The 22,553-nt window shown below is 40.7% G+C and overlaps 1 protein-coding gene across 2 annotated transcripts in view; it reads left to right on the top strand.

Moving 5' to 3' along the window:
• The first annotated feature begins 5,871 nt into the window (after window positions 1-5,871).
• HSD17B4 (hydroxysteroid 17-beta dehydrogenase 4) overlaps window positions 5,872-22,553 on the top strand; it is an 82,527-nt gene continuing 65,845 nt past the window's right edge. The window contains exons 1-2 of one of the 2 annotated variants that reach the window (XM_070742869.1): window positions 5,872-6,072; window positions 15,217-15,270. In XM_070742869.1, coding sequence (XP_070598970.1) covers window positions 6,012-6,072; window positions 15,217-15,270 — 115 coding nt within the window. In that variant the 5' untranslated portion in view covers window positions 5,872-6,011. The remainder of the gene's footprint in view (window positions 6,073-15,216; window positions 15,271-22,553) is intronic. The other variant, XM_070742870.1, reaches the window with a different exon arrangement.

The following is a 22,553-nucleotide window of genomic DNA, read 5'->3' as shown; positions in this document are numbered from 1 at the left end:
ATGTTGATGACAGGTGGTCAACTACATAGGTGTGACAAATCCAGGACTTTACTATTTTTGAAGCAAACAATAAGAAACTGCAAGTTATTCTAATGCATCTGTACTAAATTAGCAACTTGTCATGCATTGCAGGAAGTACTATTTCTACAGAAACTCCAAAAATATGTTCCAAACTGCTGGAAATTATTTAAAAAAAATACTTTGACTCATATCTCTCCATCTTTATATCCCTCAGATGTATGATCCAGCTTCTCAGCAAATACTGCATGATAATTGCTAGAAGTTCTGAGAGTGAAAATACACTGCTCAAAAACAACAACAAAGGGAACACTTAAACAACAGAATATAACTCCAAGTAAATCAAACTTCTATGAAATCAAACTGTCCACTTAGGAAGCAACACTGACTGACAATCAATTTCATTTTTTTGTCAGCATATTCAACTTATTCAATGAGAATATTTCAATCATCCAGATCTAAGATGTGTTGAGTGTTCCCTTTTTTTTTTTGAGCAGTGTATATATTTCTGAAAGCTTCAAAAGTTTGGTATTTTTTGCTGTTAGAAAAAGAGGGCACCTTTCACCTTAATGAAATGATGTGTGGTCTGGGCTTTTGCAAGCAATTAATTTTAGGCCCAATATAATTTCTTTATTTTTCATAGGCCTGTTTACTGCAATCAAGCATTCAAAAATAGTCTCTTGACTTAAGATCAACTGAAGATGCCTGTATAGATTAGTCCATGGAGATTTCTTTTGCAACAAGATGACATAGATTTGCTACTGCTTTTTATCAGTACTTGTTTGGTTTTTTTTTACTATTTGGTCCAGCCAGTAACTATAGTCTTCCATATGATCATGCTTAGTTAAAAAAAATCAGTTAGATGGGTGATGTTGTCCATTGTTATAAGAAAGTAATTATTACTGAAATAAAACACTATTTGCATATGGGCTGCTCAAAACATTCTGAATATTGATAAAACTATTTTGCCACAATTTATATTAACAATTATTCTTGAAAAACAGATTAATTGTATTGAAAAGAAAATGCCAAATAAAATTCATAATTGGCTTAGACCAATGCAGTGTGTCCTTCATGTCTGGAATAGGCCCTTGACAAAAATGTTGCAAGTGGTTTGCCATTTTTTCCTTTCTGGAGCTAAGGATGAATGATGGGCTCACCTGACTTGTGTCAAAGGCAAAACTAGAACCCCTGATCTCTTGATTTCTAAGATTAAGATTTATTAGATTTGTATGCCACCCCTCTCCTAAGACTCGGAGAGACTCTAGGCTAGCATGGCAGTCAAGGTCAATACAGAAAGAAAAGTAATTATGAAATTGAGTATGCTACATTGATCTTATAAAACAATTTTTAAGGCTTGAGTCTGGAAGCATCAGATACTGTGTTTCTTTAATAATATTCAATAGGCTTCCCTCACTGCTGAATAACAAAACATGATGGAGGCATATGCCACTGTTGTACACATATACTGGTATAGATGAGCTTGGTTGTCTTCTAAAAATGATGTTTCTTTGCTCCTTGTAATTGTCATATCCTTTTCTAAGCCTAGCCTCTTATCTTTAGCAGGTAACAGAAATATGGTTAGTTGTGTTCTGGTCAAACCTCTGCTTTGTAAATTCTAGTTCATGGATCTCTGCTCCATATTTTGGTATAATTTAATATCCATAAGGTATCTCAGATATAGAAGAAAAAGTATCAACCAAATAAATTTATGTAATTATGATTCAGATCTTAAGTAAAGCAAAGGCAAGATCAGCAGTATCTAATTCAAACTCTGGCTGCCTTTCAATGAAACATTATAGTATTGTTCATATTATTGTATTTAAACTCCATTTATACTAAGGTTTTTTTAAACTAAGTTTCATATTGTGTTGTATTCATATTTACTGGCAAAGGAATAAAGAGGTTCGTATTGTTTTCAAATTCAATCAAGCTTATTTTTCCACAGCAAATACATATGCTGTAAATTCAAGTACCCATTCAAATGTTCAAGTACTGTACTGTCTTTTTCTATATTACAACCATTCATTAGAATAAGTCTAGTACTTTTCTCTAAAACCATCAGATGTCTTTTGAAGCAATTATATACTAATATGCAGGGGTGACATTTAAATTTAAATTCACCGGTTCTGTGGGCATAGCTTGGTGGGTGTGGCCTGGCCGCGCCAAGCCACGCCCACAGAACCAACAGAAAAGTTTGGCCAAGTTTTTTAGCGTTCAATCTGGCTCCTTCTAGCCTGTTTCTCATGTTTGCTCTGAGTGTATGAGCCTGAGAAGGAGTGACTGGGAGGGCCAGGGCCAGTTAGTGGTGTGATTTATCTGTTCTCCAAACTGTGCATAATCACCACCACCACCAGTTCTATAGAATCTGTCCGAACCTGATGAATTTCACCCATGCTAATATGTAAAGTTTAAGATCACCTTCACTTTTTCAAGGACTATTCACACATCCTGCATCAAATTTTATTTAAAGAAAATTATATATTTCAGACCACACAAAACACAGAAACGATTTCACCATTATTTGGGTGTCAATGGTAGAATTTTGGTTAAGCATGTTTCCTGGTGACAAAGTTGTGATACCGGTCTCAAATTCTTGAGGATTTCTGCCCAATCATCTTTACCTCTGTGAATTTGGTTAAAATTGCTGAATAGTTATTTTTACCCAACTGTTACGGAAGCAGTTCGAGCCTGCTATTTAATTGAGCTTTGCCCACTGAAAGCAAATATTAAAAATATTTTTATTGTTGAGTTCTGATACCAAAGACACAGCATTTATCAAAATCTTAGGATTTACCAAATCCTAAGACACAACATGTATCATCTTACTTCTTTGTATTTTCTGACGTTTTAAGCATAAGATTTCCAAAGACATAGAGCAGTTTCTCAAAATATCAAATGAAAGGAGATCGGATATAATGAAACAATGGCAATACTCCCCCTACTGGTTGTTGTTTTTTTAACATGTATTTGAAGCATCTTGGTGATTTTGCCTGTGCTGGAGGGCCCAGATGATAGAGCTATTTCTATCCTTTTTTAAATGACCCCCGCTTTCAATAAATCCAAATCCCCATTCCCCTATTTTCCCTTCCTTACAGGATTCTGCCCAGAGCTAAAATATTTAAAATACAGATGTGAAAAAAAGAAAATGTCTTCTTTCTCCCACCACCAACTCCACACTCAGAAGTCTGATTGCAGCTCACAGACACAGAGAAAAAAAGGAAAAGTGGGTCTAGGACTGGGCAGACGGCCTAAGCAGGGGTGGGCTGCTGCCCGGACGAGGGGGAACGCAGTACGATAGCTAAAATGGAGCTTCACGTCAGAGCACCCCATTTGCACTGAACAATGTTAAAAGAAAATGCAGGGACTCCTGCGTAAGCAGTGTGGTAGTAATAATTTTGGTAGCCCTTCACTGGGCCAAAGCAAAGATAGTTCCTGAGGAGAAACATTTCTTAAAACCCTCTCTTAGAGAAGTGATTACCACTCCTACATTAGACAAGGGCGTGCAGTTCTGATGTGGCCCAGGCGTTAGAGTGCAGGCTACTTCAGCTAACTGCTAGCTTTAGTTCACCACCAGCTCAAGGTTGACTCAGCCTTCCATCCTTCCAAGATGGCTAAAATGAGGACCAAGATTATTGGGGCAATATGCTGATTCTGTAAGCCACTTAGAGAGGGTTGTAAAAGCACTATGAAGCAATATACAGTGATCCCTCGAGTTTCACGATCTCTATCTTTGCGAAACGCTATATCGCGATTTTTTAAAAAAAATTAATTAAAAAAAAAACCACTTCCGCGTTTGGCTTCAGGACTCAGCTGGGAAGCGGCGCGGCTGTTTTAAAAGGTCGCAGCCGGCCTGGGAGGCTTACCAGCACCCCCCCCTAACCCCCAACCCGGGTTCAGGGGGTGCTGGGAAGCCCCCCAGGCCGGCTGCGACCTTTTAAAACAGTCGCGCCGCTTCCCAGATGAGTCCTGAAGCCAAACGCCAAAGGCGAACTTCCGCGTTTGGCTTCAGGACTCAGCTGGGAAGCCGTGCGGCTGTTTTAAAAGGTCGCAGCTGGCCTGGGGGGCTTCCCAGCACCCCCCTAACCCCCAACCCGGGTTCGGGGGGGGCGCTGGGAAGCCCCCCAGGCCGGCTGCGACCTTTTAAAACAGCCACGCCGCTTCCCAGATGACTCCTGAAGCCAAACGCCAAAGGCGAACTTCCGCGTTTGGCTTCAGGAACCCCCAACCTGGGTCTTCCCGGCCGCCCACGCAAAGGGGAAACCCCGGCTCCTCGCTGATTCCCGCCGCTCGCCCGCCCGCCAGCAAGAGGGGGAAGACCCAGGGAAGGTTCCTTCGGCCGCCCAGCAGCTGATCTGCTCGGTAGCGCAGCAGCAGCAGCAGCGAGGAGCCGAATCGGGTTTCCCCTTTGCGTGGGCGGCAGGGAACACAAACTCCACCATCTACGCATGCGCGGCCATAGAAAAAAAGGGCACGCATGCGCAACCCTACATTGCGAAAAATCGATTATCGCGAGGGGTCTTGGAACGGAACCCTCGCGATAATATAGGGATCACTGTATAAGTCTGAATACTACTGCTATTAAAGTGGTGTTCTCCTTGCTATATAATACATGGGGGTATAGGCATAATTTTGTATTGATTTTGTCATGTTTATATAAGGTATATTGGAGGTGGTGACCCTTTGAGAGCTGCATGCTTTCAAATTTCATTTCATTTATTATTTATTTATTTTGTCAAATACAAAATGAAGGTTGGAGAGAATGAACATGATACAGTATATCAAGGAAAGGATAGAAGAGAAGATATGAAAATAAAATATGTCAATGAAGAGAAGATATATGAATGCAAGAAAAGATATAAAATACAGTATATAGGAGAGACAATTGGACAAGGGATGGAAGGCACACTAGTGCACTTATGCATGCCTCTTACTGACCTCTTAGGAATCTGGAGAGGTCAACTGTGGATAGTCTAAGGCAGGGGTCCCCAAACCTTTTACACAGGGGGCCAGTTCACTGTCCTTCGGACTGCTGGAGGGCAGGACTATAAAAAAACTATGAACAAATCCCTATGCACACTTCACATACCTTATTTTAAAGTAAAAAAACAAAATGGGAACCTACTATTTAGGGGGGGGAAGAAGTCTGAAATTCATATACCTTATTTTTCGGTGTATAAGGCGCACCTAGATTTTAGAGGAGAAAAACAAGGAAAAAAGGATTCTGAATCAAATGGTGCAATATTATATTATTTAATAAAATACCAGTGTAGCAGAATACACACACACACACACTAAAACCCTCATTGTGTATTGGACTAACTAACTAACTAACTAACTAACTAACTAACTAACTAACTAACTAACTAACTAACTAACTAACTAACTAACTAACTAACTAAACAAACAAACAAACAAATAAATAAACCAAGTGACAAGAAGGTGCTTTAAATTCTCAACCTTGGGAAATCTAAAGGTGGGCGGATTTCAACTCCCAGAATCTCACAGCCAGCAAATTGAGAAACCTTGGCTTAAAGGGAGGTTGAAATGTTTCCCAAGTGAAACGCCTTGCATAACCACAATCTGAATCTCGGAGCTGCTTTGAGTACGCTTTGTTCAAGGCGAAGAGGATTCCCCCAGATATAGTCGATCCTTGGTTTCATCTCATGGCACTGTTGAGTTAAAAATTAACCCTCCAGGTTTTTCGTGTTCTCAACAGTTATTTAAAGTCCGTGGTTGAACGCATTCGGGAAAGAGATTGAACATGCCAAGTTAATTTAACATTCCCTAAACACGCCCTATAATTATCCTTTATTCCCATTACCCAATGGCTGTAATCCGACAGCCGAAAGTGAATAAGGAAACTACGTTTCCCAGGATGCAGCAAGATATTGCGCGCGTGCGCATTCTCCCGTGCCCTTTGCCCGTATTATTCTGCCCATTAAGTCCGTCGGACTCCTCGAAGGGCTGCTTTTGCCTTGGTCGGGCGCAGGATGTTTTCTTCTCCGTTGAGATTTGACAAGCGGGTAGTTCTGGTGACCGGTGCTGGGGGAGGTAAGTGTTGGATCACGAGATCCGGAGGTTTCCTTGTAAGTGGGCTTGATTGCATATGGGCTGCAAGGAGATATTTGCAGCTTTCTGGTATTCTATGCATTTCTCCTTAAGGACGAAGATATGTAAACCGCCCCTTTAATGAAGCTGAGTGTATAATTCTGTCCATGCTTCTCTGGAGTTTACTTTTAAGTGAATCCAATGATAAACTTTTATAAGGGCAGACTGTTTTCCGGGAAGGAAGTCGTTTATTTAGTGATGACGATTCTTTTTAAAAAAATCCTCAACCTAATAATACCCTTTCACCTACTTGTTAGTTTCTGGGTAGAGCCTGGAAGTTGGGAGATTTCTCATGCAACCACCTGGCAGTGAATTCTGTAAAAGGACTCTGGGAATTCATTCACTCAAATCATAATTCAAAAATGACATCAGCTAAGTCCCTTTGAAGCGATTTTTCTTTAGTAAGTATTTCTCTGCTAACTCCAAAAACCATATGTACATATATTATTAGAACTGATAGTAAAAATACAAGATTTCACCAGGTGTGGAAAGATTTTATACATGGTTGAACCAAAGAAGGAATACAAAGATTGCTGCATGAAAAGGAAACAACCAAAGTTAAAAAAATTATTTAAGCTAAAGAATAATAGTTTAAATGTGAACCTTATTACTATTTGATTAGATATACTGTATATTCACATATTGAAAGTTTGTAATTAAGTAAATGGGTTATACTTTAATACAGTGTTTCCCAACCTTGACAACTTGAAGATATTTGGACTTCAACTCCCAGAATTCCCCAGCCAGCATTTGCTGGCTGGGGAATTCTGGGAGTTGAAGTCCAAATACAGTATCTTCAAAGTTGCCAAGGTTGGGAAACACTGCTTTAATAAACCGAATAATAAACCACAGGCAACACTACCGTACAAGAGAACCGAATGAGGCTGTCGGGGAGGCAGCCGAGGGGGGAAAAAAAGAATAGTAAAAATAAAACTCTGCTCCATTTTTAAAAAAATTCCTAGTTTTAGCTAGGCAGAAGCTGGGTAGATAGTTTTAAAGCTTTGCTTCCTATTCAGAGATGAAGAAGCTTGATATCAAACAGGAATAACAGAGATGCTATGTGATAATTTTTATTCACCATTCACTTGTCAAACTAGTTTTGCCTAATAAGATATTTTTTGTAGCAGCCTTTCTCCATTAGCAATTCATTTGCTGATTGTGATTTTTAAAAAAATAGTATTACCGTATATACTCGAGTATAAGTCGCTCCGACTATAAGTCGAGGTGCCTACTTTTGCCACAAAAACTGGGAAAATTTATAAACCCCTGTATAAGTCGAGGGTGGAAATTGCAGCGGCTACTGGTAACTTATAAAAATGGAAACCAATAAAATTACATCAATTGAGGCATCAGTAGATTAAATATTTTAGAATATTTATTTCAAAGAAAGCCAGTAAACTAGCTCTGTAAGTTTAAAAGAGGGTAAACAGGTATATATCCCCCAAGGCAGGTATAGGCAAAAAAATTGCAAGTACCTAGGTACTTACCTTAATCCCCTGCTCCTGCTGGTTTGGGTTAGGGTTAGGATACTTGACCTCTCCTTGCCTCAAAGAGATACAATTTCCCTCTATATTTACAATTACTGAACATCCAAAATATACTTAATTCTATGTATATATGCCATATGTGTAAATAAATATTACACACAGGCACACAAAAATATACTGTACATTATCTACTATATAAACTATGTGTATATACAGAGAGAGAAAGAGAGAGAGCTCTTGTAAAATTATATATGGTACATTCAACCTCACTGTAATAGGAAAACAAACCCAGAGTCCACTTTCTGCCACACAGTTAACCATAACTAGAACATTACACATGTCTTCAGATGTACCGGTACTTCCCTAGCTTGCACATCACTGTTAGAGCTAGGAAATGTCATGGATTGAGTAAAATGTGGTGATTTTCACTTAACAATGCTTTTGCTTAACAACAAATTTTGAGCTCAATTGTGGTCATAGGTCTCTATCTGTCTGTCTGTCTGTCTGTCTGTCTTCCTTTCCTGTCTGTCTGCGCCCCCCTCCTGTCCCCTCCCCGGGTAAATTACAGAGTCAATACTGTATTGTTTTTTTATTTAAGGTTACAAAGCAAATGAAGAATCATTTTGAGTATTCTTTAAAATTTCTTCAGTGAGATCCATAGCTAATCTGGCAAAAAAAAATTCACCTGGCAAAAATTTTTATTGTTGACATTAGGCACAGCCAGAGAGATGTTTTAAAAGGCAAACAAACTGTCAAAAAAGTATGTTTTTTAAAAATATAATATTTTGGTTGTTGAATTTAATTCTGCCTTGGCACGGAGCAGCCCCCGCAGATGGGTGGCTGGCAAGGACCACGCATTCCCATCTTTGTGTCCGCTGGGGTTAAAGGAAAGTTTAGGGACCCCCGCCCCTTGGAGAAATGCCTCGTTGGTGACATTCTGAGCGTTTTTGCCTCCCCACTCCGAAAACCCCACTTCTCGGCAGCTTGCCGAGGCTGAGAGGAGAGTGATTTTAAAAGGCACTCTCAGCTTGGGGTTTTCTCCCCGCTGAAATGTTGCTCGCCCGCCGCCCTCAACACCCGCTTTGTCCTCGACCCGGCAGAAGAAAACCGCGTCCTTTCCTGTTGCTCTCTTCCCGGGAGGTGGGGTGAGGGGGTGTTGAGAAGACAAGCAAGAATCCACCCCCCCCCCACACACACACACCTCATCGGCTTTTCCCCCCTCTAGCGCGGCATTGGAGTGTTTGGCTGGCTCCTTTTCTTGCGGGGAGAGGGGGGAAAAGCTGGGGGGGTGGATTCTTGCTTCTATCTTCTCGCCACCCCCCCCCCCCTACACCTCACCGGCTTAGGAATGTCGTTGCCTCCCACAGCCACTTCCCCACGCGCTTCGGATGTGCCTGCCTTTCCTACAGCGAAGACAGGCGGCACCTTCCCGAAGGGCTCAGCTAAGCGGGTGGGGGAAGGGCTGGCCATTTGCCGCCTCTCTCCGCTGTAGGAGGGGCAGGCGCAAGCAAAGCGATGTCCCAAAGCGGTCTCCGGGAAGGGACCGAGGGAAAGGCAGTCGTCTGCCTTTCCTTCAGCTCAAAAGAGGAGGCAAATGCCCTGCCTTCCCCCAGCCGGTTAACCGAGCGCTTCAAGTTAACCGGCTGGGGGAAGGCGGGGCATTTGCCTCCTCTTTCGGGCTGAAGGAAAGGCAGACGATTGCCTTTCCCTCGGTCGCTTCCCGCAGACCGCTTTGGGACATCGCTTTGGGAGAGGTTTAAGAAGCAAGAATCCCCCCCCCAGCGAAACGGCTTTTTTCTTGTTTAGCGTGGCGTTCGAGTGGTTGGCAGGTTCCTTTGCTTGCACGCAAGAGCCAACCACTCGAACGACGCGCTAAACAAGAAAAAAGCCGTTTCGCTGGGGGGGGGGGGATTCTTGCTTCTTAAACCTCTCCCAAAGCGATGTCCCAAAGCGGTCTGCGGGAAGCGACCGAGGGAAAGGCAATCGTCTGCCTTTCCTTCAGCCCGAAAGAGGAGGCAAATGCCCCGCCTTCCCCCAGCCGGTTAACTTGAAGCGCTCGGTTAACTGGCTGGGGGAAGGCGGGGCATTTGCCTTCTCTTTCGGGCTGAAGGAAAGGCAGACGATTGCCTTTCCCTCGGTCGCTTCCCGGAGACCGCTTTGGGACATCGCTTTGGGAGAGGGGGCAACTGCCCCCTTTTAAGAAGCAAGAATTTCCCCCCCCCCCAGCAAAACGGCTTTTTTCTTGTTTAGCGTGGCGTTCGAGTGGTTGGCAGGTTCCTTTGCTTGCACGCAAGAGCCAACCACTCGAACGACGCGCTAAACAAGAAAAAAGCCGTTTCGCTGGGGGGGGGGATTCTTGCTTCTTAAACCTCTCCCAAAGCGATGTCCCAAAGCGGTCTGCGGGAAGCGACCGAGGGAAAGGCAATCGTCTGCCTTTCCTTCAGCCCGAAAGAGGAGGCAAATGCCCCGCCTTCCCCCAGCCGGTTAACTTGAAGCGCTCGGTTAACTGGCTGGGGGAAGGCGGGGCATTTGCCTTCTCTTTCGGGCTGAAGGAAAGGCAGACGATTGCCTTTCCCTCGGTCGCTTCCCGGAGACCGCTTTGGGACATCGCTTTGGGAGAGGGGGCAACTGCTCCCGGTTTAAGAAGCAAGAATTTTCCCCCCCCCCCAGCAAAACGGCTTTTTTCTTGTTTAGCGTGGCGTTCGAGTGGTTGGCAGGTTCCTTTGCTTGCACGCAAGAGCCAACCACTCGAACGCCGCGCTAAACAAGAAAAAAGCCGTTTGGCTGGGGGGGGGGGGAAATTCTTGCTTCTTAACCGGGCAGTTGCCCCCTCTCCCAGAGCGATATCTTTAGCGGTCTCCAGGAAGCGGCTTAGGGAAAGACAGCCGTCTGCCTTTGCTTCAGCTCCAAAGAAGTTCTGGGAGAGGGGGCAACTGCCCGGTTAAGAAGCAAGAATCTACCCCCTAGCCAAACGGCTTTTTTCTTGTTTAGCGTGGCGTTCGAGTGGTTGGCTCTTGCGTGCAAGCAAAGGAACCTGCCAACCACTTGAACGCCGCGCTAAACAAGAAAAAAGCCGTTTGGCTAGGTGGATTCTTGCTTCTTGACCGGGCAGTTGCCGCTTCTTTCTAGCTGAAGCAAAGGCAGACGGCTGTCTTTCCCTCAGCCGCTTGCGCCCTCTTGTGGTGACATGTCAGTCACCCGATTATAAGTCGAGGTCGGGTTTTTCAGCCCATTTTTGGGCTAAAAAAACCCGACTTATACTCGAGTATATACGGTACTTATTCACTTTTTTTCTTTTAAGTTATGGAAAACAGGCTTTAGGAGACAGGCTAATTAACCATCTATTAATACTTTAGCATAAGGTGCATTCTGATTTGTCATGTTCAGTACAATATCAATGGGGAAAGAGAACTCATTGGATTCTCTTTCCCCACTGAACAGTGCAATGTATTTTGAAATTAAATGGAAGAAATACCACTATGCATTTGAATTTGATGGAAATTTAGCCAAGAATATTGAAATATTACTGAAATTGGGGAGAAAAAAAAATAGCTGGGTGAGATTGATGTTTGATCCACACAATATCAAATGTCCAGGCATACCATTTTAGTAAGGGTTTTGAAGTTTTTACTCTCAATCTATACACATGGCCAGCAAAGGTGGGTTCCACTTATCTTCGCCACCGGTTCACATCCTGATGTTTTGTGCATGCACGCATGCTCCATTTGCACACACACATGCATTCCCTTGTGCAATTTGGCTTCTGTGCATGCTCAGTAGCTGGAATCTGCCAAAACACAGCTGAAGAGCTGATGAACTGTGCTTCGGGGCAAAGGAATAAAGGTCAGTTTAAACTTGGGGGCAGGCAGGAGGGCTCTTACAAGCAGCAGAACAAGAAAAACCTTCACAAGAATCTGTTCTACTTGTAGGTTGTTAAGTATAATTGATACATATTGTATATAAAATGAAATTACAATCCTAAATATAGTGAATTGAGGGAGCCGCAGAAAACTTAATAGGACTTTTGAGCAATATGTAGAGCAGCGGTCCCCAAACTACGGCCCGCGGGCCACATGCGGCCCACTGAGGCCATTTATCCGGCCCGCTGGTGAGTAACAAGAGCACAGGGAAAAGAGAGAGAGAAAGACAGAAAGAAAAGGCAAAGAGAGGGAAGGAAGGAAGGAGAAATAGAGGGAACAAGGAAGAAGGGAAGGAAGGAAGAATGAAATGAATGAAATGAATGGAGGGACAGAGGAAGGAAGGACTGTTTTTTGGGGGGGTAATTTTTAAAAAATTTTCTCTCAACATACATTCAAACAACACAGAGTACCATCTAATTTTGCATGAATAAAATGCAGTATTTTGTTAGTAACTAATATCAATAATCAAAAAAGTTGCAAAAGTTTTTTTTTCTAATTTTGTCATCCAGTTACATTCATTTTCTTTTAATTAAAGTTTCTCCTTAATGTTCCTTCAAAAAGTGCAACACCAATTAAATTTCTAACTTATTAACCATTATGCCAAAGTGCTTCCTTCTTTCTTTATACGTTTTTCATAAGATTGTATAGCCAATCAGATGTCAACAAAAGAAAATTAAAAACAAAACATAAACATATGAATTTCAGACCTTCTCCCTCATTTTGTTTTTTACTTTAAAACAAGGTATGTGCAGTGTACATAGGGATTTATTCGTTCATAGGTTTTTTTTATAGTCTGGCCCTCCAATAGTCTGAGGGACAGTGAACTGGCCCCCTGTGTAAAAAGTTTGGGGACCCCTGATGTAGAGGATTGCATTGACAGATATAATACACTGAAACTGTTCATACTACAATGTTGGAGTCATTCCAAAACAAACTTGTTTTGATTATGAAATCATCAGTTAATTAATTCACTGGGTTGTTAACTTTGCTCACATTTAGAAACAGAATCAGTGGCCTTAACTACAATTAAGGAGAGGAAAGAGGCTACATAATTGTGTATTTCTGTAGCTATGGTAAAAAGAACAGCACAGACACTTTTATTTAAGTTGGAAATATAGTAATAAAAGATGAATTGACAGCTTTTGAGCGTAATTATTTTGCACTTTTCATTAAAAAGGACATTTAATCATTCTGCCTAAAAATAACATATCTCAGATATATTTCCAAATATATTCAGATCAGAGATTGCCTATGTAAAGAAAATTAATTATCAATCTTGCTTCAGTTTGAAAATGTGATTTTAGTTTCTAAATGCTGCAGATATAAGAACTGCATAGCCAGTTTATCTTCACAATAATTTATTTTATTTATTTATTGGATTTGTATGCCGCCCCTCTCCGTAGACTGGGGCGGCTAACAACAATGATAAAAACAGCATGTAACAATCCAATTAATAAAACAACTAAAAATATTATCTGAGTGAAGAAGACCGCCTCAGGAATGACCTCAGGATGAAATTCAAGAAAAGGATACTATGTGAAAATATTTCAGTTCATATTATGTATCCTTTTCTATTTAGTCAAGATGTATTTTAAAGTACTGTATTTCACTTGTACTGAAAAGAACTTCAAGTAATTTTCTCATGTGTCAAACTTTTTAAAAAAGCCTCACAAAATTACTGTAGTATCATGCAGCTCCTTTTAAAGAAAACAATTTTCTTTTCCTGTTTAGTGGAAAATTTATATGTCTTTGGAGATATAAAGAGGAGAATACCTTCTAAAGTTTGGTGACTTAATTAAATTGTACTAATCTGCTGCATTCTGAACAGTTCTTTGCCTTCACTTCTCTAATGGCCTATTTGGAATTCCCAATTAATTCTACAACAATGTTTCCTAACTTGATAACTTTTAAGAAATACGGCTGGGAAATTCTGGGAATTGAAACCTATGCATCTTAAAGTTGCCAAGAGTGAGCAACACTTGTTTAGATCAGTGTTTCGCAACCTTGGCAACTTGAAGATATTTGGACTTCAACTCCCAGAATTCCCCAGCCAGCATTCGCTGGCTGGGGAATTTTGGGAGTTGAAGTCCAAATATCTTCAAGTTGCCAAGGTTGGGAAACACTGGTCTAGATCCCATGTCATCAGGACTGAGTATTTTTCTGCTTCTGTTTAATCTGATGCATCAGGTCTTCGGAGAGGGGCGGCATACAAATCTAATAAATTATTATTATTATTATTATTATTATTATTATTATTATTATTATTATTATTATTATTCAGATATCTAAGATCAATACAACAGTCCGAGTCTGCGGAGAGGGGCGGCATACAAATCCAATAAATAATAATAAATAATAATAATATTGCTTTTAAGTACCGTGTTTCCCTGAAAATACGACATACCCTGAAAGTAAGTCCTAGCTTGGTTTTTACATGTGCGCCCAATATAAGCCTACCCATCAAAATAAGACCCTGGCCATTCCAGAACACGGGATGGAGCCAGGTGCATGGGTCAAAATTAAGCTAGAGTGGAGATGTAGAAGTGAGCTGCCGTACTTACCAGGCCTCGCACACTCCAATAACTGTTTTGTCTTGCTGGCCCACTTCTGCAACTATTTGTTGCTGCTCACACAATTCACCCCTGGCGTCTGTTTCACTGTCAGATGCCCTTCTAGAAAGCCTTCTGCAGCCAAGAAATAAGTTCCAGATTGACACGAGTGTTGCTCCCAGGCCTCTGTTTTGCCATCAGAGGCCTTTCTGGAACGCCCTCTGCAGCTGATAACAGCTTTTTTATTGGCTACAGAATGCCTCTGACAGCGAAACAGAGGTTAGGGGTTATGTGTTCGAGTGGCGGCAAGCAGCCACAGAAGAAGTGGGCTGGCAGTACTGTGTTTCCCCGAAAATAAGACACTGTCTTATATTAATTTTTGCTCCAAAAGTTGTGCTACGTCTTATTTTCGGTTGGTGCCCTATATTTCTCAAATAAGACAAATTCACAGGCAGAAAAGCTGACACCCCCAAGAAAGTATACCGTATGGTACACTGATTACGGTACGGTACCTGTCAGTACGGTACGGTACGGTACCTGTGTGTGACACCCCCACACACAAACGACGGCAGTATACTCCCGCTATTGCAGCTTCCGGCCACCAGAGGAACTACAGTCTACACACTGTAGTGGAGATTGTAATGGCAGTGAGACAGCAGCAGACTGTGTCTGCTGTACTGTGCGGTACAAAGCGATGGAAGGGGCCAGCAGGGGACGCCACATTATTACAGTACCGCTATGAACAGCTTTGAATGGTACCGTATGTTTTTCCACCATACCGTATTAAACTTGACTACGCCTTATTTTCGGGGGGTGCCTTATATTAACAAATTCCGCAAAACCTCTGACATGCCTTACTTTCGGGGTACGTCTTATTTTCGGGGAAACAGGGTAGGCTTCTGCTGGGTAGGGCTGTTGGTGCCACCTTCGCAAGTTGAGTCAGTGTAAGACCCCCCGCCTCCAAAAAATAAGACCTGGTGCCATTTTTGTGGACAAAAAAAAAAAAAAGACTGTGTCTTATTTTCAGGAAAACAGTATATAATTGTCTCCTTTGATATTGACTTCCCATGTGTGCTTTTTTAAAAAACTGTCAGGTTATAAAATGCTTTGCTTGTTTTTTGTTTATGCTAGGACTGGGCAAAGCATATGCATTGGCTTTTGCTGAAAGAGGAGCTTCTGTGGTTGGTAAGTTCAGTACCTATATATTTTTTCTTTTGCCAGTAACTATTGAATCCATAATTGTGTTTTTAAATGAAACTTGTTCTAGTGATCTTCACCTTTTTAAAAATAAAATTATTTTCTTTACTTAATTTTTTTGTTTATTTCCACTGAAATTCCTTATCAAAAAAATTATGTGCCACGGTAATGAAGATCCATGGAGGTTTATCAGTGACTGTCACAACACTTAGCAAACTAGGATATTATTGATATGCCATTTTACCCAGTACAGCTAGTTATTTAAGGGGAACATAATGCTAAGTTAGAATGGTAGCTAGTAGTTAGGGAATGTATAGTTCCATAAGAACAGGTTCATTTAGTAGTAGTATGCTTTCTGAAATGCCTTAAATGGCCATTTCTAAATCATGTGTAGAATACTAGCTTACACAGATTACAGATTGTGAAAGTTAAGAGGTTATTTTGGATATTTGGCATTAATTTTTATTGGTAGCTCTCTTTTGCAACAAGTATTTCATAGCACATTAAGAAATTAAGGAATGAATTACTGCAGATAGATATTTGTACACTAACTACATTAGTTTTATCCACTGAAATGTTAATAGTGTTAACCATATAATATTTACATGCCTGCAGAAGACTAACTCAAGTTTCGCTATGAAGTGGATAAAATTGGAAGATAAAATGCAAATGTTACAAAGTCCATATTCTGGTGTAATTCAATAATGAGTCTAGAGCAGTGATGGCAAACCTTTTTTTGGGGGGTGCCAAAAGAGCGTGTGTGCATGGTATTGCACATGCATGAGTGTCCACACCCATAATTCAATGCCTTGGGAGCGCAAAAACAGCTTCACCAACCCCCTGTAGGTCCTCTGGAGGCCGTAAATGGCCTCTTTCTCAAGTAGGCTCGTATTTCACCCTCCCCAGGCTCCAAAGGCTTCTCTGGAGCCAGGGGACGGTAAAAACACCACCCCGGAGGCTTTCTGGAAGCCAAAAACACTCTCCCGGAGCCTCTGTGAGCCAAAAGTCAGCTGGCCAGCACACACATGCATGTTGGAGCTGAGCTAGGGCAACAGCTCAAGTGCCAGCAGATATGGCTCCGTGTGCCACCTTTGGAACCCGTGCCATTGGTTTGCCATCACTGGTCTAGAGTATCTAGTAAATCGGCATCATGTCAGAAAATCTGGCAAAGCGAAATCTTTAAAATTATATTCATTTTAGGAACAAAGAACAAAATCTCTTGTGCAATAGTTTATTCAGTTGGAGCTGGCAAGAAATTTTATAATCCAAATATACAGAAATTTAGGTGACTTTGCAACTTGCCAGTTAGATCCCAGACACAAATTAATCACAGATGGATACTGTACTTTAGAATAAAATAACTCTCAGTTTCTGACCTTCTTATATTCACATTAGTCTGTGAAAAACTAGTATTGCTTTCAATCTGGATGTTTTTGAGTGGGAGAAAGCATTTTCAGATGATTATCTGTTCTCCTCTCTCATAGTCTTTGAACCCTGTCCTATTCAAGGAGATTTTGTCCAAAGCTAAATTAGATTTTTCTTCGTTGACTTCAATTTAGAATTGTGTGTTTGAACACTTGAAAAATAGTTGAATTCAACAAGAGCTGAATAATAACTTTGATTTATAAAGAAGTTTTACACCGTTGTATTGTTTTAAAAAAAATAGAGTGTTCCCTTGATTTTCGCAGGTCCAACATTCCCAAAAAGTCTATACCACGGTTTTTCAAAAAATATTATTAAAAAAATACTTTTTGCACACCAAGGGTTTTCCGGGGCCGCCCGATGTACAATACTGTGTGTTTTAATTCTCCTCCTCCCCCCCAGCCATCCTGCTTCTTTAAATAAAAGCTCCGCTTCCACCCCAGCCTCCCAATCCCTCCCCTTTTATTCTCGGAGCATTGGTACCCTCCAATTGAAGCCGAGCCTTACTGCTGCCCACCACCGCTGCAGCGAGCGCAGCAAAGACCCCTGCTTGCTGCCCTGTTGCCCCTGCGCGTTCTGGGGGTAAGTAAAACCAGGAATGGAGGAGGGAGGGGAGAAGAAGGAAAGGAAGGAAGCATCTCTACTTTGCGGAAATTTGATTTTCGCGGGCGGTCTTGGAACGTATCCCCCGCGAAAGTCAAGGGAAGACTTTATATCACTAAGATCTTTGTCCAGTGCAGGCTATGTAGTTTCACAGGTATTATCTTTGAATTTTTAACATTTCTAGACTTTGCTGAAAAAAATTCTTTTAACTTTTAACTTTTTCTCTCAGGCTGTGCTATAAGGAGTAATCTTTTAACTTCTACTCAGCTGACAGAGTAGAATTGTCAGAAACTTTAAATGACAACAATCTGAATTGTATTATTAATGTGTGGATTTTTTCTTACAAAAGAATGAATGTCAGTAATCCTCAGTTTATTAAAATTCCTACAAATATATAAATCTTCTTTTAGTGACGTGTTTGTAATTCCCTATACTTTTTCAACATTAACACTGCTGTTCTAACTGGGAAATATGTGTACTGAACTCCGTGAGAATTGTTTCTGAATAAAAAGATCTGGGATTAGCTAAGTAGGCGCTTTGACCATCTGGATTTAGCAATGTCTGATTTCGGCTGCCACTTAAGCAAGAATTATTATGATAGCTTGAAATTACCTGTACAGTACTTAGAATGAATGCAAACCATTACACCCTGGCTGGATAGTTCAGTCACTAACTAATAGGGTTATCTTTTGAACTTCAGTTTAGCAGTAATGGAAAAGATTATTAGACTGGCAACCTATTTTAGCTCAATGTGCTTACCATAGAATGTGATGATGAACCTACTTCAGAGATTCAATAGTGGAAAATAAATTAAGCAAATACTACTTAGTTGCTTATTTGCAATACTAAATACTTTGGTTCATTTAAAAATAATTTGGGGCCACATTGTTGGTACTAGAAGTTTTATATTTCTAAATACTGATGAAAAGTAAACCATGTATACTTTCACACACACATATTAAATGATGAGACATGGATTTTGAAGGTATTAAATGGGAAAAATATTTAAAATGCATGTGTTTTACTTACAAAGTGGGTGACTATGATTGGAAGATTGTATTGTTGTTCCCATATAGAAATAGTGAGGTAGCAAAAATGAATCCAAACTTAATGGGTGATTACTTTATAAGTGTGCCTGGAAAGTTATTTGACCAGTTTCTAATTATTTGAAAGTTATTGGACCAGTTTCTAATTATTTCCTCCTGCACCCTTTTAAAGATCGGAAAGTGAGGAATACAGGGAATATGTAGTTGATCTTTAGCAGGTCATTGAGAAATCAATGTGAAAAAAGTACATTTATACATTTTTCTATTTAGGGCACGATTGCTAAACTGAAACTGCAATTATTATGAGGGTTCTCTGAGGATTGGTTGGCTTATTAGCCCAAGGACTTCAACTTTAAAGGCTTTTCATTTTTTGATAACAAAAGTCTCCAGGGAATGAAAAGTGAAAAAGTATTTTCCTGGCATGTCATTAAGCTAGCTTAGCTAACCAGTTAACTAACTAAATAAAATAACCTCTTTCTGCCAAAGAACTGCTTTTTCACCATTTCATTTTGCTGCCTATCTGACAGCTTTTTTCATTATTTACAAGTATTTGGTTTGGTTGTTGAATAAGATTAAAATGTTAAATCCCTTGGCAGGATTCTTCTACTCATAAGAGGCAATTATGTTATGCCTGAAAATTATTTCCAGTTGTGCCCAGTAATAGAAATGGCATTGGCAGTTCTCAAAGGAAAGAGGAAATCAATGTTTTGTCTTCCATCTGGCATGTATTGTATCACCCTCTAGTAAGAAGCTGTCATTTCTGCCAATTTAGCTAAATCCCAGATTATTGTTGATGAAAAGCAGTAAAACACAAGCAAGCAAATAAGTAAAGCTTTGTGATGTAGAAAAAATATTTTTGGCAGTTGTGGGTCTCCCAGGTACATACGTCCTTACCGTATTTTTCAGTGTATAAGACGCACCTTTTTACCTCAAAGAGGTGCTTTAAAAATTGGGTGTGACTTATACACCGAATCTTGCGGACGCCGCCTGGCGGTGCCTGGCGGGAAGCCAGCGGCATGGCCCTGGGGATGAGTGAGAACCTGCCTTCTCATGGTGGCGGCAGCGGTGCTCTGGAGCCTGAATGAGCCAATCCCCCAGGACCTGCCTCTTCTGCCATGGAAAGGCAGCCGAAGGGGAGTCTGGCAGGTCCTGGGGGACAGGCTCGTTCAGGCTCCAGAGCGCCACCACTTATTTTCCCCTTTGCTGCCTTTCCATGGCAGGAGCGGCGGCGGTGACGCTTGGGAGCCTGAATGAGCCCGCCCTCCAGGACTTTCCTCTTTGGCTGCCCTTCCATGGCGGGAGTGGTAGGACCTGGGATACAGGCTCGTTCAGGCTCCAAGCGTCACCGCTGCCACTCCTACCATGGAAAGGCAGCAAAGGGCAACAAAGGGGAAAATAAGCCTGTTCCCTGCAGCTGTCTTTCCATGGCAGAAGCAGTGGCGCTCGGGAGACTGAACGAGCCCGTATCCCAGGTCCTGCCACTCCCGCCATGGAAAAGCAGCCGAAGAGGAAAGTCTGGCAAGTCCTGGAGGGCAAAATAAGCCTGTCCCCTGCAGCTGCCTTTCCATGGCGGCAGTGGTGGCGATGCCCAGGAGACTGAACGAGCCCCTATCCCAGGTCCTGCCACTCCCGCCATGGAAAAGCAGCCAAAGAGGAAAGTCCTGGAGGGCAGACTCATTCAGAGTCTTCGGAGAGGGGCGGCATACAAATCTAAGTAATAAATAAATAAATAAATTCAGGCCCGATTTGACTTATTATCAGGGAATGTCTTATTTTGGGAAAACTGAGCTATTAAAGCAAAGGATAGTATAGTGGGCTAGAAAGTACAAGTGGATGGAAATTTTTCCATAACTTTACATGTCTTGTTAATGAGTTGAATTCAGATATGGAGCTGAAGCTTTCCAAATATTTAAGTACCTCCGAACAAGAAGACTTCATATTTTTCGATACAAATACATGTAATCCTCAACTTACAACAGTTCATTTAGTGACCTTTCAAAGATACAACAGCAGTGAAAAAAAATGACTTATGACCATTTTTTACACTTATATCAGTGGCAGGATCCCCATTGTCACATGATCAAAATTCGGGTGCATGATAACTGACTCATATTCATGATAATTCCAGGATCCTGGGATCATGTAATAAACGTTTGTGATCTTCTGACAAGCAACATCAATGAGCAAGCCAGATTCACTAATTTAACATCTGTAGTGATTCATTTAACAACTGTGGCAAGAAAGATCATAGAATGGGGCAAAACTCATTTAACATCTGTCTCGCTTAGCAACAGAAATTTTGGGCTCAAATGGTGATTGAAGTCGAGGACTACCTGTATAAACAGGAAAAGGGTTTTTGAATTTACCAGACCTATACCCCAGAACAGCATTTCCTAATCTTAGAGATGTAAAGAGCCCAGCATGGTTCTTTGGTGAATTCTGGTAATTGAAGACTACATATCTTCCAGTGATCAACATTAGGAAACACCATGTTAGAATATTCTTTCGCTAATGGGTGCAGGCAACAAACACATTGAACAATGCTGAAATCTTGAATTAGGCTTTGGGTTCCCAGTTTCAGCTTGCAAATCTGTATGGTCCAATCCTGGTTGTTTTAGCAGCAATTTTGACTGAATCATCTCTTTTAGCTTGGTTTTGATTTGTGTTCACAAGTGTTTCAAATTTGGGGGGGTTTTTCCCCTTGAAGTCTGTGTTTACAGAAAATTATTAAAAGGGACTGGAGCAAGCCTTTGTCATTTTGTACTTAACCTAGGTTACATACAAGTGTTTTATAGCAACAAAACTCCAAGCTGGATAGGTTTTGTTGTTTCCTTCTTTTTAGATGTTTTTAACAATCTGTAAAATGCCCAGAATTATCGGAAGTTAATTGGAGTTGGGTAGCATAATAATTATTTAGAATTATCTAGAATTTAAAACAATATTTTAAATAATGGAAAAAACAATTTTTCCATTTCTTACTGAAATAACCATAACATTAAATATTTATTATTGAATGTTTTATATAACTGCTGTATTGAAAATATGACTATAAATATAAGCAGGATAATTTTACAGATAAAATGCTAAGTGGAATCAGAATCCTTGCCAGAAACACTGAATGCAAACAGTCTTTTTGAATAAAAATCCAATTTGTATGAAGCTAATTTTTTTCTCTCAGTAGTTTTCATGAATTTTGTATTGGCCTACAAGCAATTTTGTTTACTATTTTGCTTTTATGAGGATCAAGCCTTTTTAGAATGAACAAGAGTGAAAATGAACTTTTGTGGAAAAAGGTTTTATGAGTTGTCATTAACAAGATTTGTTAAAAAATCCAGTAAGGTAAATTATAAGCACCTGGATGAATACCTTTGGTTTCAACTGTAAAACATGTTATATATAGATAGTTCAGTAAATCAGTTCACTGCCCCCCATAACTTTGGTGAGAAGTGAGAGTCCTGCACCTGTCTCTGCAGAGGAACTGGACTTATCTGCATCTTGATAATGCCCCATTATAAATATAAGCCAAAGCAGAATGATTTTTTTTTAAAAAAGAAACAAAAGTGTAAAATAGAAGAACAAATATTGTACATATCTCTTTATTTAATAGCTATATTTGGTGTTTGGAGTCAGTGGTGACTCTTGGTAACTGGACGTATTCCTGCAGTTTTCTTGGCAAAATTTAAGAAATACCCTGTTTCCCTGAAAATAAGACCTATCACAAAAATAAGATCTAGCATGTTTTTTTAATACATGCGCCTTATGTATCCTAGTGGCTGGATAGGTCCCACAGAGTTGGCCTTCTCCAGGTCCCGTCAGTCAGTCAGTGCAGACGGCAGTGCCTAGCGGAAGAGCCTTCTCTGTGGAAGCCCCGGCCCTCTGGAATCAACTGCCCCCAGAGATTTGTACTGTCCCCACCCTCCCAGTCTTTCGCAAGGCCTTGAAAACACATTTTTGTTGACAGGCCTGAGGTCACTGAGAATTTTAAATACCTACCACAGCTCATGAGTGAAGAATATTAGAATGAATGCAGATGGTTGTTTTTAAATATGTAGGTATTTTTAGCATATTATTTAAACTAGATTTCTGTGTGTTTTTAGTAGTGATATTTTAGTATATTTTAATATTTGACTTCTACGTGTTCGTATTAGTTTATTGTGTACTGCCCTGAGTCCCAGGAGAAGGGCGGCATAGAAATCTGAT

This window comes from Erythrolamprus reginae, chromosome 2 (genome assembly GCF_031021105.1).
Source record: "Erythrolamprus reginae isolate rEryReg1 chromosome 2, rEryReg1.hap1, whole genome shotgun sequence".
In the NCBI taxonomy this organism is placed as follows: Eukaryota; Metazoa; Chordata; class Lepidosauria; order Squamata; family Dipsadidae; genus Erythrolamprus; species Erythrolamprus reginae.
This window is presented reverse-complemented; position numbering and strand designations above follow the sequence as displayed.